The sequence below is a fragment of the Simochromis diagramma genome, unplaced genomic scaffold (assembly GCF_900408965.1).
Source record: "Simochromis diagramma unplaced genomic scaffold, fSimDia1.1 OVJJ01000205.1, whole genome shotgun sequence".
NCBI classification, from domain to species: Eukaryota; Metazoa; Chordata; class Actinopteri; order Cichliformes; family Cichlidae; genus Simochromis; species Simochromis diagramma.
In genome coordinates this window covers 600,693-613,799 of record NW_024386782.1, presented here as the reverse complement: position 1 = coordinate 613,799, position 13,107 = coordinate 600,693, and the positions used below count along the sequence as shown (strand labels likewise).

General features: G+C 40.6%; 1 protein-coding gene across 1 annotated transcript; it reads left to right on the top strand.

Annotated features, from left to right (window-relative positions):
- The first annotated feature begins 672 nt into the window (after positions 1-672).
- On the top strand, positions 673-10,539 carry LOC120723200. Its single transcript, XM_040014550.1, has 7 exons — positions 673-1,032; positions 4,853-5,152; positions 5,240-5,515; positions 5,766-5,870; positions 6,647-6,690; positions 9,637-9,821; positions 10,250-10,539. Exons 1-6 carry the CDS (start codon positions 975-977, stop codon positions 9,805-9,807), a joined length of 954 nt encoding a protein of 317 aa, XP_039870484.1. The 5' UTR covers positions 673-974; the 3' UTR covers positions 9,808-9,821; positions 10,250-10,539.
- Positions 10,540-13,107: the final 2,568 nt, after the last annotated feature.

The following is a 13,107-nucleotide window of genomic DNA, read 5'->3' as shown; positions in this document are numbered from 1 at the left end:
TTGTGTGTTTGAGGGTACAGTTGTCCACTGTGGGTGTGTGTATGTTCAGTCCATGTGTTAACGTGGGTCAGATGTCAGGAGGCAGAGTTGTACTGGTGAACCTCCACTGCTCAGCCATTGAGAGGATACTTACATACTGCATAAGAGGCTCCAAAAAGTGGTCAACAAAATGCAGCAGATCTTTAACTGTTGTTACAAAAGATTTCAGCCATTCTACATCTCACCTGTTTGACCTACTGCCCTCTAGGAGGCACTGCAGTCTATCCAAATCAGCACCAACACACTCGGGAACTATTTTTTTCTCCTCAAGGCATCACTGCTGAACACAGACACCTCCCACTCAAACTCACGCATCAGTGTTTCTCAAACCCATAAATAACACACACACTAAAGCATGCACATCACCACCACACAAGTCAATTTAAAATACAGAGCAAATTTGTACATTTGAATACTCTGGTACTTTTAGATGTGATGATGTTTAATGATAAACATTTAACGTTTAATGAAGAAGCTTCTCGGATGAGAGGTGAAACGTCTTCAAGTAACTTAAAGAAGTCCAGACGCTTTTCTTTGCAAGCTCCTTTGACTACGATGACCTGGATGACTGAGAACCTTCACAGACATTTAATGATAACGTTTTCAGTTTCAGTCACTGCATTAAGCTGTTACTAAAAATTTAATGTTTGTGTTTTCAGTTTTGTAATTTCTGTTGACAGAAACTGTCAATTTCTCAGCAAAGCTCAGAAATTTATAGTAAATTTATATGAATTATGGAACTTTAAAACTGTCTTTTTTCGAAGATGGAGGGTAAATGGGACCATCAGTCGCGATAGATCAGTTGAGAAGCGTGAATGAGTCAGAGAAAAAACCTACACAGAAAGTGTAAAACAAAACAGGATGTTCAAACTTCCTGAGTCAAGCTTTACAAGAACTTTGAAAGCTTTACCAGAATTTTGAAGGCACATATCAAGATGCGTTGCATTTTATTTTGGGGCGCAATTTTGTGGATGTATTCATCTGAAACAAAAGGTAAATAGCTAGTTTTTATACTAATATTTAAACTTGTTAATATCCTACAATTTATGTGCCCATCATTCATGCTCCAATCAGTTTAATTTTTAAAGGCATGTATGCTGGTAAATAAAAACCTCCCTCGGGTGCTTTAAACCTAAAGTAAAAAAAAGTAATAGCCTGTTTTTAAAATATAAGCTATTTCTCTTAAAATGTATGGAGCAAAAGCAAAAAGCTATCATGAAAGTATAAATACTGAAATAAAGTAAAGATACCTAAGAAGTCTACTTAACACAGTAACAAAGTAGTTGTACTTTCTTTCTAGTACGAACTAACAATGTAACAAAGTATTTGTACTTTGTAATTTCAGAGGTCTGCTTTTTAGGTGCTCGTTTGTAAATTTCATTGAGCAGGGCTCTAGACTAACATTTTGCCTCGGTTGCATTAGTGCGCTTAACTTTTTTTCTTAGGTGCGCCCAAATATTTCAAACGCATTGCAGAACACCACAGTTTTACATGTTCACCTTTTTTTTTTTTTTGAAAATTGCTGTCCATACAGACAATATTGATTTATAAATGGTTAACTATCAATCTTGTCAACACAAAGTTCTTTATTTGGAGCACAGTTCTACAAGAAAGATAAGTTACTGAAAAAGTGCTTGTGCTTCAAGTGTTTCACCGAGCTGAAATTTAAACTTAAAACATCTCAAGATATATTAAATAAAAAGTAAATCTAAATTAAAAGGACCTCAAAGTGTCTCAAAGGCTTAAAACTGAACATCTTAATATCTGAACAGTTGGATATTTTATGGACGATCCTCCATTGCAGTCACATGCCCCTCAGATGGCCAACCCCCCCCCTCCACACACACACCTTTTTTTCCCCAATGTGTCTGTGATGACACCAATAAATGTATGTGGGGTTTACGTTTAAGCCATTTTTCTTGTGAAGAATTATTTCAGACTTGGGGACATTTGGGCAATGTATTTATCCTGGTATATGGTGTGTTTTCTGGATACTAGGCTACTCTGTCCGCCAGCTCTTTTGAAAGTACACACACGTAGGCCTAAAGGAATAAAGGAATATCTGTACCATGGCCAATCAGAGAGGTCCTGCCCTTGACTATCTCTGATTGGTTTGACCATGATATGGGCATGTTGTGTATCTGTTGTTGACCACATGGAGACTTTCAGAGTTATGAAGACTTTAGTTTTTTACTCGAACAGCTGGTAGCACCGATGCGACGTCAGATTTTTTTAGTTGCACCATTGAGAATTTAGGTTGCGTCGCACTCTAGAGCCCTGCTGAGGAGTGAATCCTCCCTAGGATGTTGATTTAATCTTCATAGGAGCCACAGTATCCTGCACTAAAAAAAAAATATAACAATTTTTTTTTAGTGCATGGGAGGCCAAGAGTGCAACTTTCAAAGTAACCCTAACTGACCTGGTCTTTGGTTGATATATAAAATAGAGTGAAAGATTGTTGGAACTCCTTTGCTACTGTTATTTACTAAGAAGACATTGAAGAGCCCATTAGCCCATATATAACGGGGCGATCGTGGCTCAAGAGTTGGGAGTTCGCCTTGTAATCGGAAGGTTGCCGGTTCGAGCAGTCTCTGTCGTTCACCCGTTGCCTACTGGTGGTGGTCAGAGGGCCCGGTGGCACCAGTGTCCGGCAGCCTCACCTCTGTCAGTGCACCCCAGGGTGGCTGTAGCTACAATGTAGCTTGCCATCACCAGTGTGTGAATGGGTGGATGACTGGTTGTGTAAAGCGCTTTGGGGTCCTTAGGGACTAGTAAAACGCTATACAAATACAGGGCCATTTTTTGGTGCAGTTTAAACAAATAAACTATATATTTTTTTTTAATTTTAAGGGTAACTTTTTTATTATTTGCCTTATTTCTGATCTGGAATCACCGAGAAATATGCTAGGGCTGGGTATCATCACTGATTTCTAGAATCGATTCGATTCCGATTCACAAGGTCCCGAATCGATTCGATCCACGATTCGATTCAATTCGATTCGATTCGATTTAAATCTGGGAAATTTTGCCTCAGACAGTCAGAAATATTATAATTCAGATCAGTACATTTACATATTTTTGTATCTATAAAAAGGAAGCTGACACTCGCAAGACTTTATCAAAGGTGTAAGCATTACAGCAGAGGCCTTTGTGTCAAAGTAGCTAAAGATAAAACACAGAAAAACATGAAGGTTTTCCTGGCCTGGGATTTTATAAAAATATTCTGCAGTACATCAAAAACGAAAGAAAACCATTAATCAACGTATGAACATTACCTCTGAAGTTACAGCGGTTTTATTACAGACACAGCTAAGCGTTTTGCATTTTGCATAATTTTAAAAAGTTTACATTTGTTCAGTAACCTATTGAACAGCAGAAATTAGGCTTTCTTTTCGGAAGTAAAAGGGAAAAAAACAGCGGTAACAACGGTAGACTTGTGCGTAACAAGCAAGCGAATAATAGGAAATAATAATAATAATAAGAAAACAGATTTTTAGACGGGAAACTGTTCTTGGAGTATACAGAGAGAGCTGTGCATGAAGTGTGGTGGAAGCAAAACAGCAAAGTAAGAGGGAGTCCATGACGATGTTTATGTGAAGCGTAGTTTGGATCTTCTTTTGCTGCTGGTTCAGTCAATAATGTTTGGAGAGAGATAAAACTAACAGCTTTAGAATCAGCGCAAAAAGGGCGTAAACACAAAGCTCGGACCCGCCGAAACATCGGAATCAGCGAGCTGTCGGCTTTCAGCCCCGACCGTGTCAGTGCCGTCGGGTGAGAAAGGCGACATCTCACTGATTCTGTTCCGTCGGCAGGTCCGAGCTTTGTGTTTACATCGTTGTGCAGAATCTGTGTACCTGCTCTCATTTACTGTTTTAGCTGTTTGGTGGTTCTTGAAATTTTGTGAGGTTTAACCTGAGATTCTGGTGTTTTGGGCAAAATAAATTAATATTAAAAAAAATCCATTCAGGATTTTAATGAATCGATATCACGTTATCCAAGCCAGAATCGATTTTAATCGATAAATCGATTATCAAAACCCACCACTAAAATATACCCTTAAAATCCCAACACACAGAGTCTCTGTGGTGATGGGAATTTTAAGTGTATAACAGTAGGAGATAAGCTGCAGAGAGATGTTTGAGACTCTGCTTACTGGTCCAAACCCTGGTCATGTTTTGATTGGTTTAATATATTTGGTCATATCTCGAGACATGAGAGTTGCACTGTCTGAAGTGAGATTGAAGTTGTATCTCATAAAAGTTTGGGTTTTCCACAAACATAATTTCCTTAGGGATGATTAAAGTATTCTGATTCTGATACTGATTATCTGATGTGTGAAACCCATAATGTTTGGTGGGTGCCACAGACAGCAAGCAGTTAGATGTAAATGGACTGGTTCTTATATAGCACTTTTCTACTCTGAGAACTCAAAGTGCTTTACACAACTTGCCTCATTTACCCATTCACACCAGCACTTTTTTTCTATGCCCATGTGACTAGACAATAATGAAAATAATCAAATGATAGGGTGGAGCAGTGGGTGGTGTCGGGAGAGGTTGACCAACACAGCTGGTCTCCATCGTTCAATCATGCCTGCCCCTGTGTTAGTAGATTACCAAGACCTGACCAAAGTGCTTTGTGAGGTGTGCAAAGAGCAGAAAAGCTCTGGTGAAAAAAGTACTACAAAATAAATATCCACAACACTGCAACAATATTTGTGTCAGGTCTTTTTTGTATTACTGTTGTGTTTGGTTTAACAGAATTGGAGCTGAATGTTCATGATTCTGATACTTTTTGGTTTCTTTTCTTTTAGGGCTCCAACATGTGTTTGTACTGCACGGAAAGGACTTACACTTGGATGTAGAGAAACCTGTTAAACTTGACAAAAAGACCGACTTTTTCTGGAAGTTTAATACCAGTAATTATGTTGGTAAAATCAGTTATAATAAAGAGTCAGTATTGTTTGACAGCTATGAAGTAAGAGCTGATTTTTTTGGCCAAAATTACTCTTTGGTATTGAAAAATGTAAAACACAATGACAGTGGAGATTATACTGCAGTAGTGACTGGGGGAAAAGAGCAAAGGGTAGGTGAAATCAAGGTCATAGTCCAAGGTAGGTTTATTTTTGTCATTTTCATTTCAAATATTGACACAGCATATATCTGTGTTAATTCTATTCACACCTGCTTTTAATTCCCAGATCCAGTGTCTCCAGTTAATCTGACATTGACCTCCAGCAGCTCAGACTCCTGTAACCTGACTGTAACCTGCACTATAGTGGACCTGAACATCAGCCGTACTTTTAGATGTGATGCTCACAACTGCTCTCTGTTGGAAGAAAATCCCAGCACCACAGACATGCTTTCCTCTTTGATTGTTTACCTGCAGCAAGACACCGTCTTTTGTAATCATAGCAATGAAGTAAGCTGGAAAAATAGCATGATGGTGCTAAAATCTCAATGTGACACGAAGTCAGGTAAGATTAGATGCCAAAGAAATAATGAATGAAAATTTAAAAGATATCCTTTTAAAGATGTCATGCAACAGAACTTTAGTGAAATACAAACTCTAAAAATAAAAATATTTGAAGATTGAGTTTTCTACTCTAGCAAAAAAAAAAAAAAAAAAACCTGCCATAAATATCTATTATTATTATTTTTTGTATTAATAATATCAACTTAGAATTGTACAGTGCCTTTGTAATCAGTTTTGTTTTTCCTTTACAGGCCACATAGATGCCAACAATACCACTGTGACTGTGTGTGTTGTTGTTGCTGCCATCATCATTATCCTTGTTATAGGTTATATTCATCATCGAACGAAACATAAAAGTAAGTCCAAGCAAGTATTTATCAAGATATCGCAAAAGTAAATAAATAAAATATCGTCAAAATACTTGTTGTTGCAAAATACATTGCTTGTTGTTATTAACCCCACAAATGTGGCTTTTCTGTGAAGCACTTTGATGTACCTGAGACTTTTAAATGTGCTATAGAAATAAAATTGAAACTGAAACTGAAACTTTTTGCCAACATACTTTACTGATCCCAACTACATGTGACCACTGTGTCCATTCCACGCTTTGCCTTGCTGAAATGTGAAATCTACATGCATGTAGAAATTGCAACAACAGCAGAGGGAGATATTTTATTTTATCTGAAAGCATTTAAATGGACATTATTAATACATTTACGTGTATACATATATTAAGAACCCTGGAATGTACTTCATCATACGTTTTTCCTCACTACTGACTTTGTTGCTTTAAATATTTTATCTTATTCTGCTGGTACTGCAGCGTTCGCATACAGTAATGAAACTTCTGCATGTGTGTCTTTTTTACACTTTGGAAAGGCGAAGCTTGAAATGGACGCAGTGGACTGGTGTGTCTATTACATGCTCTGCCGTGATATCAGGTTGGAGTGCCATGCCAGGTCTAGTTTATGTGTGAGAATTCAATTATTTTGATAAAATTTGGATTTAATGTAACATCAGCTGAAATGACTTAGGAATGCAGAATAATAGAAATCGTCAGTTAAAGCCTGCAAAGAAAAATATAAGTTAAAGCAAATCACTACATATTTATTTATTCATGTCTGACCACCAGATACCAGGGAAACCATTGAAAACACAGTGTATGCAGTTCCTGAGGTAAGTGTGGTAAATGAGATTTGACTTAGGTAGAAGCAAGCAGCCTCTAACTGACACATATTTGTGTTACTGGTCACACTACGTGTTTTTGCTCAGGTGCTTTGAACTCAGTCGCTCTGCTGAATCTTTTGATGTTCCATGCTTCATTTAACCAGAGGGTTCAGTCTGGAAAGTAAACCATTTAATCTAAAATGCCTTTCTTTATATAGTTAATGTGTTATCAGATTACTGAATTAGTTTGCCTGTGCTTATAATCTTTTATTGAAAAAAAGAAATTCCGCTCATACTGGTCCCCAAAAGGGAGTCAGCATGAGGAAAAAAAACAAAAACTCCATAACACACAAAGAAAACACAGATATCATGACACCATAACACAATAAATCACAGACAAGGTACATGGGAAAATATTCCAGTGTGAACAGTTGCATCTGGGACGCTGCAATCTCGCGATTGCGCCTCCGGCTGAGCCGATGTCCACATCGGATGGGAGGAAAGCATGGGAGGCGTTGGGTGAGGGCGTATCAGTGTACGTGTGTGCGTCTGTGTGGGGATGTGTATCCTGTGTTCAGCCTGAGAGAGTGTCCTTTCGACTATTAGGTGAAAATCAACAGTCCGCAGCCTACGCAGGTGGCCTTGTGGAATAGGGCAAGAGAGTCAGTTCGTTCTTGGTATTGTATCTCTGGGAAGAATTGTTGTTGTTCTCCTCGGCATCAACCTTCAAGCATTGTCCAGCTGGCGCCGTTGGGGTGGGGGTGTTGTAAATGTTGTTTTGGGATGAACAAACTGTATCAATTTTACAGTTGTTCTTAATGTCCATTACTGGTCTCCTGTTGTATCATCTGTTTTAGAACCGTGAGCTCCTCCAAGATCTTTCCCATATTGCGTTCAGTAAGAACAGTCTGAGTACTCACAGCTCTTCCCACATTTTCGATAATAGCGGCCAGCCTTGTGGGGTTTTGAAAGGCATTCACCGCTTTCTTCAATTTCCGATAAGCCAGGGCCAAGCCAGCTCTGATCAGCAAGAACCCTGTTATCATGGTTCCGAACAGGTAGATGTCTTCAATGTCCTCAATAGACAGTCCAACCAGGCACACGACGTGCCACTTCTGCCACTCGTCCATCAATTATCCAGCAGGGAACGTCCCTCCAGGACACTTGGGCTCTCCCGAACCCAGGCTTCTCGTCGAGAATAGAGTGCCAATTGCATTGACAAATATCCAGTTATAAGAACAAGTGACACAAGCAAATGTCATAGTTTGGTTACTAACTGGACAACTAGAGGAAGGACAGAAAGGCTATTAACTATTAACTGAAACAAACAGCCAAAAAAAAGGCTGTGGCACCCTCCAGCCTTAGAATAACCCACACTTGATTGTTCTATTCAGGTGTCGGAAACATGGAAAAACATGGAAAAAATAAAAAAGACTCCCCTCACTGGTGAATCACCAGCACAAAGCAAAACTAACAATTTCATCTGAAACTTAAAAGTTAAACAGGGACGACAGCCAAAAAAACAACAACAAAAAAAACCCCCCACAGGCCACAAATCCAACCCAGCAGTACCATTACAACATCTTCCCTTCGCCTCCAGGCAGCTGTAGACAGTTTTTCAGTGGAAGAACATGAAATGTAGTATTAATTTTGGCAGCAGGTAGTTTTAAAAGAAAAGCTTTTGCATTGCTGATTTTCTTCGTTCCGAAGGGTCCAGTATACCTGGGTGAAAGTTCTTAGTGACACAAAAAATGAGTGACGAAAATCTTCTGAAAACAGAGACAACTGTTACTTCAACAGAAGGTTGGTATGGAAGTAAAGAATGAAAGGAAGAGAGACCAGCTACACCAGAAGTTAGAGCATTGTGTGCATATTCTATGCATGTGTAAAACAGCTTCGAACCCTTAATTTAGTCTTTCAGTTTGGACCTGATTTGAAATGACCTTTTTCTGAATACAAATCTACAGTGAAGATAACGCTGTTGCCTTGAGATCAAAGTAAGCAGGAGACAAGGTCTGAAGTTATGTGAGTCAGCAAGGGCTGTAACTAACCTGAGGTGGGTTAGGAAACAGTTTTATTTCTAGCAAAAATATTTGTGGGTGTCCTTATCTAGAGTGGTCCACCAAGTGGCAGGCGAACTTGGCAGTGTGGGCCCAATGGATAATCCATGAGTGTATTGAGAATGACCTATAGAGTTTGCTAGGATGGGCTTGAGCTGGAATCTGGCTCAATAGATTAAACATCTGGTTAAACAAACTTTATACCTCCCAACGCACAAGATAGTGACAAAGTGGTCTCTTTAGCTGGTTAACTAGATTCGGTGGAGAACTGCTGAGACAGCATCTGATTGAATGTTTCATGAACCAGAGTGTTAGCGAAATTAAAATGACCCCAAAACAGTGACCATCTAGCCTGCCTGGAGTTTAATCATTAGATTTTGCAAGAATGATATACTCCTGTGGCCAGTCTGATGCTTGCCCCCTTCACCCAGTGCCTCCAGTCCTCCAGAGCTATCTTCCCAGCTAATAGTGCATGGTCTAAGATATAGTAATTCCTTTATGTGGAAGACAGACAGTGGGAGAAAAAGACACAATGGTGGAGTTTAGCTTTAGAGCCAAATTACCTCAGCCACAAATTGCTAGTGTAGGTCTGGCTAAGTCTAGTGCTGAGTTGAAGACTCTCCCTAATTCTTGTAAATTATTCTTAGCCTCTGAAGTGCACTTGCAGGTCATTGCACTGTTGATTAAGAATATCTTAAAAGTATGTGTTGAACACATTTGAATAAAATGTATTTGGATAAAAAAAATCATTGTAATTTTCTTTTGCAGTCATGGATACAGGTGATCTTTTGTTAATCACAGTAAAATTCCTGCTTATGTTAATGCAGTTTAATGGCACTATTTACAAATAAAGTCTTTCTATTAAGTCTGAAGCTATCTATAATTTATTTTCCAGGTTATCCGAACAACACCACCCATGGAACAGAGTCCAATCAGTGATACTTCTCCAACATCCACCTATAGCTTTGTGAGACCTCACTCTGGACCCAACAGATCCACTGAGGCCAGAAGCAAAGCTTTGCCTGAGAGCTTGTATGCCCAGGTAGAAATTCATCCCAGATCCTAAAATCTCTTCAGAAATTCTAATTCAAAGTTTAAAAAGTAACTGCCTCCCAAAGGCAATACAATCGTCAAAGTCCTCTTGGAGAAAAAAAGGGAAGAAGAGAAAGTATATCACACATGTAGAGAACGATTTTATGTTGAGGACTAACTGAGGCTTCTGTAAGGTGTGCTTTTGCTGGACTTGATGGTCTTTGATACCCAACATCCACAATGACGGCGAAACAACTAGTAGCTCAGTGTCCCAGCATTCGAAAGAAGGGACTGCTCTCACAGCTAGAGATTGACGAGGTACAACATAAATACTACAGCAAGGGGGAGCCAGGACACCAGGTCAGGGGGGAGATATCATCACCCCCACCCGAGATTGGGTACAAAGCCCCAAGTGCGATAGGAGAAGGATCGTTGAGTGCGAGAGGAACTGACCTGAAAGATAGGATCATGGCCAAGCTTGAAACCTGGATCCCCCGTAGCCGGTTACCAAGATTACGTGAAGTACCCTCAGAAGGTCTACTCGATGATGTTAATGCAGCACTATGGATGATACCTACAGCCACGCTTACCGAGACTAACAAGCTGATCTACAATACGGCAGCAGTGATCAGTGAGATGCTTGGCTATAAGTTGAACAGCCAGAAAGAGCAGTACCCTCCATGGAGAAGGAGGCTAGAGGGCAAGATCAAAGTAGCATGGAGGGAGGTTAGCCAACTAACGGAGTTGCAGAAAGATGCGACAAAGAAGGTGCATAAAAAATACAGCAAGCTGTCCATACCTGAGGCCTTGGAAACTGCCAAGCAAAGAGTTACAGCCTTGGCCAGCCGCTTGAGGAGGTACACCAGAGAGATAGAAGGCAGGAGAATAAACCAGCTGTTCTCCACAGAACCGGCAAAGGTGTACTCTCAGTGGCAAGGGAACAATAAGAGAACAGCACCACCAAGGCTGGAGACGGAGCAATACTGGAAAAGCATATGGGAGAACAACGCAACCCATAACGGCAATGCTCAGTGTTCTGACTCAGGGTAGTCAGAACTGAGGGGATCGAGCTACCAGAAGGCAACATTGCAGACATAGAGGACAGTTAGAAGTACCTGGGGATCCCGCAGGCTAATGGGAACCATGAAGAGGCAGCTAGGAAAGCTGCAACCACCAAGTACCTGCAGAGGGTCAGGCAAGTCCTGAGGAGTCAGCTGAACGGTAAGAACAAGATCTGGGCTATCAACACCTACGCCCTGCCCATGATCAGGTACCCAGCTGGTATAATAAGTTGGCCAAAGGAGGAGATAGAAGCCACTGACATAAAGACAAGAAAGCTCCTTACCATGCATGGAGGGTTTCACCCCAAGTCCAGCACCCTGAGACTGTACGCTAAGCGGAAGGAAGGGGGCCGGGGACTGGTGAGTGTCAGCACCACAGTCCAGGATGAGACAACGAATATCCAAGAATACATTGGGAAGATGGCCCCAACTGACCGAGTGCTCAGTGAATACCTCAGGCAGCAGAAACCCAAGAAAGAGGAGGGAGACGAGGAACCATCATGGAAGGACAGGCCCCTGCACGGTATGTACCACCGGCAGATAGAGGAGGTGGCTGATATCCAGAAATCCTACCAGTGGCTGGACAAAGCTGGACTGAAAGACAGCACAGAGGCACTAATCATGGCAGCACAAGAACAAGCTCTGAGTACAAGATCCATAGACGCTGGGGTCTATCACACCAGGCAAAACCCCAGGTGCAGGCTGTGTAAAGATGCCCCTGAGACAATCCAGCACATAACAGCAGGGTGCAAGATGCTAGCAGGCAGGGCATACATGGAACGCCATAACCAAGTGGCCGTTATAGTATACAGAAACATCTGTGCCGAATATGGCCTGGAAGTTCCGAGGTCAAAATGGGAGATGCCCCCAAGGGTGGTGGAGAATGACCGAGCTAAGATCCTGTGGGACTTCCAGATACAGACGGACAAAATGGTGGTGGCTAACCAACCGGACATAGTGGTGGTAGACAAACATGAGAAGACGGCTGTAGTGATTGATGTAGCGCTTCCGAATGACAGCAACATCAGAAAGAAGGAACACGAGAAGCTGGAGAAATACCAAGGGCTCAGAGAAGAGCTCGAGAGGATGTGGAGGGTGAAGGTAAAAGTGGTCCCCGTGGTAATCGGTAATTGCTCAACACAAACAAAGTAACTGAACTGTAACTGTTTTAGAATGTTTTAAATTTGAAAAGGTGGTACTAATATTATGTGAACCAATCTCATTGTCCAAAGCTGGTATTAAGTAGATGTGTTATGATTGTAATCATTCTGTGAACAATGTATGAAATGCAGTATGTGTCATGGGTTGACTACCTCAAGCTCCTTTCAGACACAAAGGCTTTTCTGTCAGTACATTTTTCCTGCATTTGGGTCCTTTTTCCTCAGACCGTCATTTTCCTTATGCCTTAACTGACCAGTAAAGAACTGTAAACAGCAGTTATAAGCTGATAATAAAGAAGTCCTCAGACTTTGTGCCAACGTATAACAGCTGTGATTGTCTATAAATGCAAGACTGATCTAAAATTGTGACAGTCTATTGTGTTGTGTGTTTTGTGTCAGGTTTACTTCCTCGTCTCATGATTCCTCCTCTATACTCCACTTCTCCTCATCACTCTCCTGTGTATGTCTTGTCTCAGGCCTCCTTTTGTCCTACATCAGAGTGTACCGTTCAGTTCCCCAGTGTTATTCTTGTCTCCTGGTCTTTGCCCCCTATGTGTTCCTTAGTGAGTTTTAAAGTTTTTGTATAGGATTTGTTTTTCTGTCTAGTTTTACCTCATGTGTTATTTTTTTCTTATATATCAGCTCAATATAGAGCATGCCTTTTGTTAAACCTCCAACAGCCTCTGCATCTTGTGTCCTCATACACCATATCCTGATACCTGTCATTTCAATTTCATGTCAAATTATATCCACCAAAGTTGGATTGTAATTAACATTTTCTTTGAATGAATATATAGCATAAATCTTTAGTGACAGAATTGGATGCACATCTTTTGGTTACCCCAAATTACCGTAACATTCATGCCCCTGTGTGTGTGTGTATGTACTTCTGGCCACAGTTATACATAAAGTTGTCATGTTGACTAGTAATACAATTAAGTACATCAGTTTGCATCAACAGGCCAAACAATAGCATTGGCGTGTACTTGATAGTATACTAAAGGAGCAATATAATGTTGGAAATCACTAATTCTGTTGGTACATATAGTAACCAACTTTGTATTGCAATGGGAGAAGAATTGGTTTGTACTCTTTGCATACCCTCTACCCTCT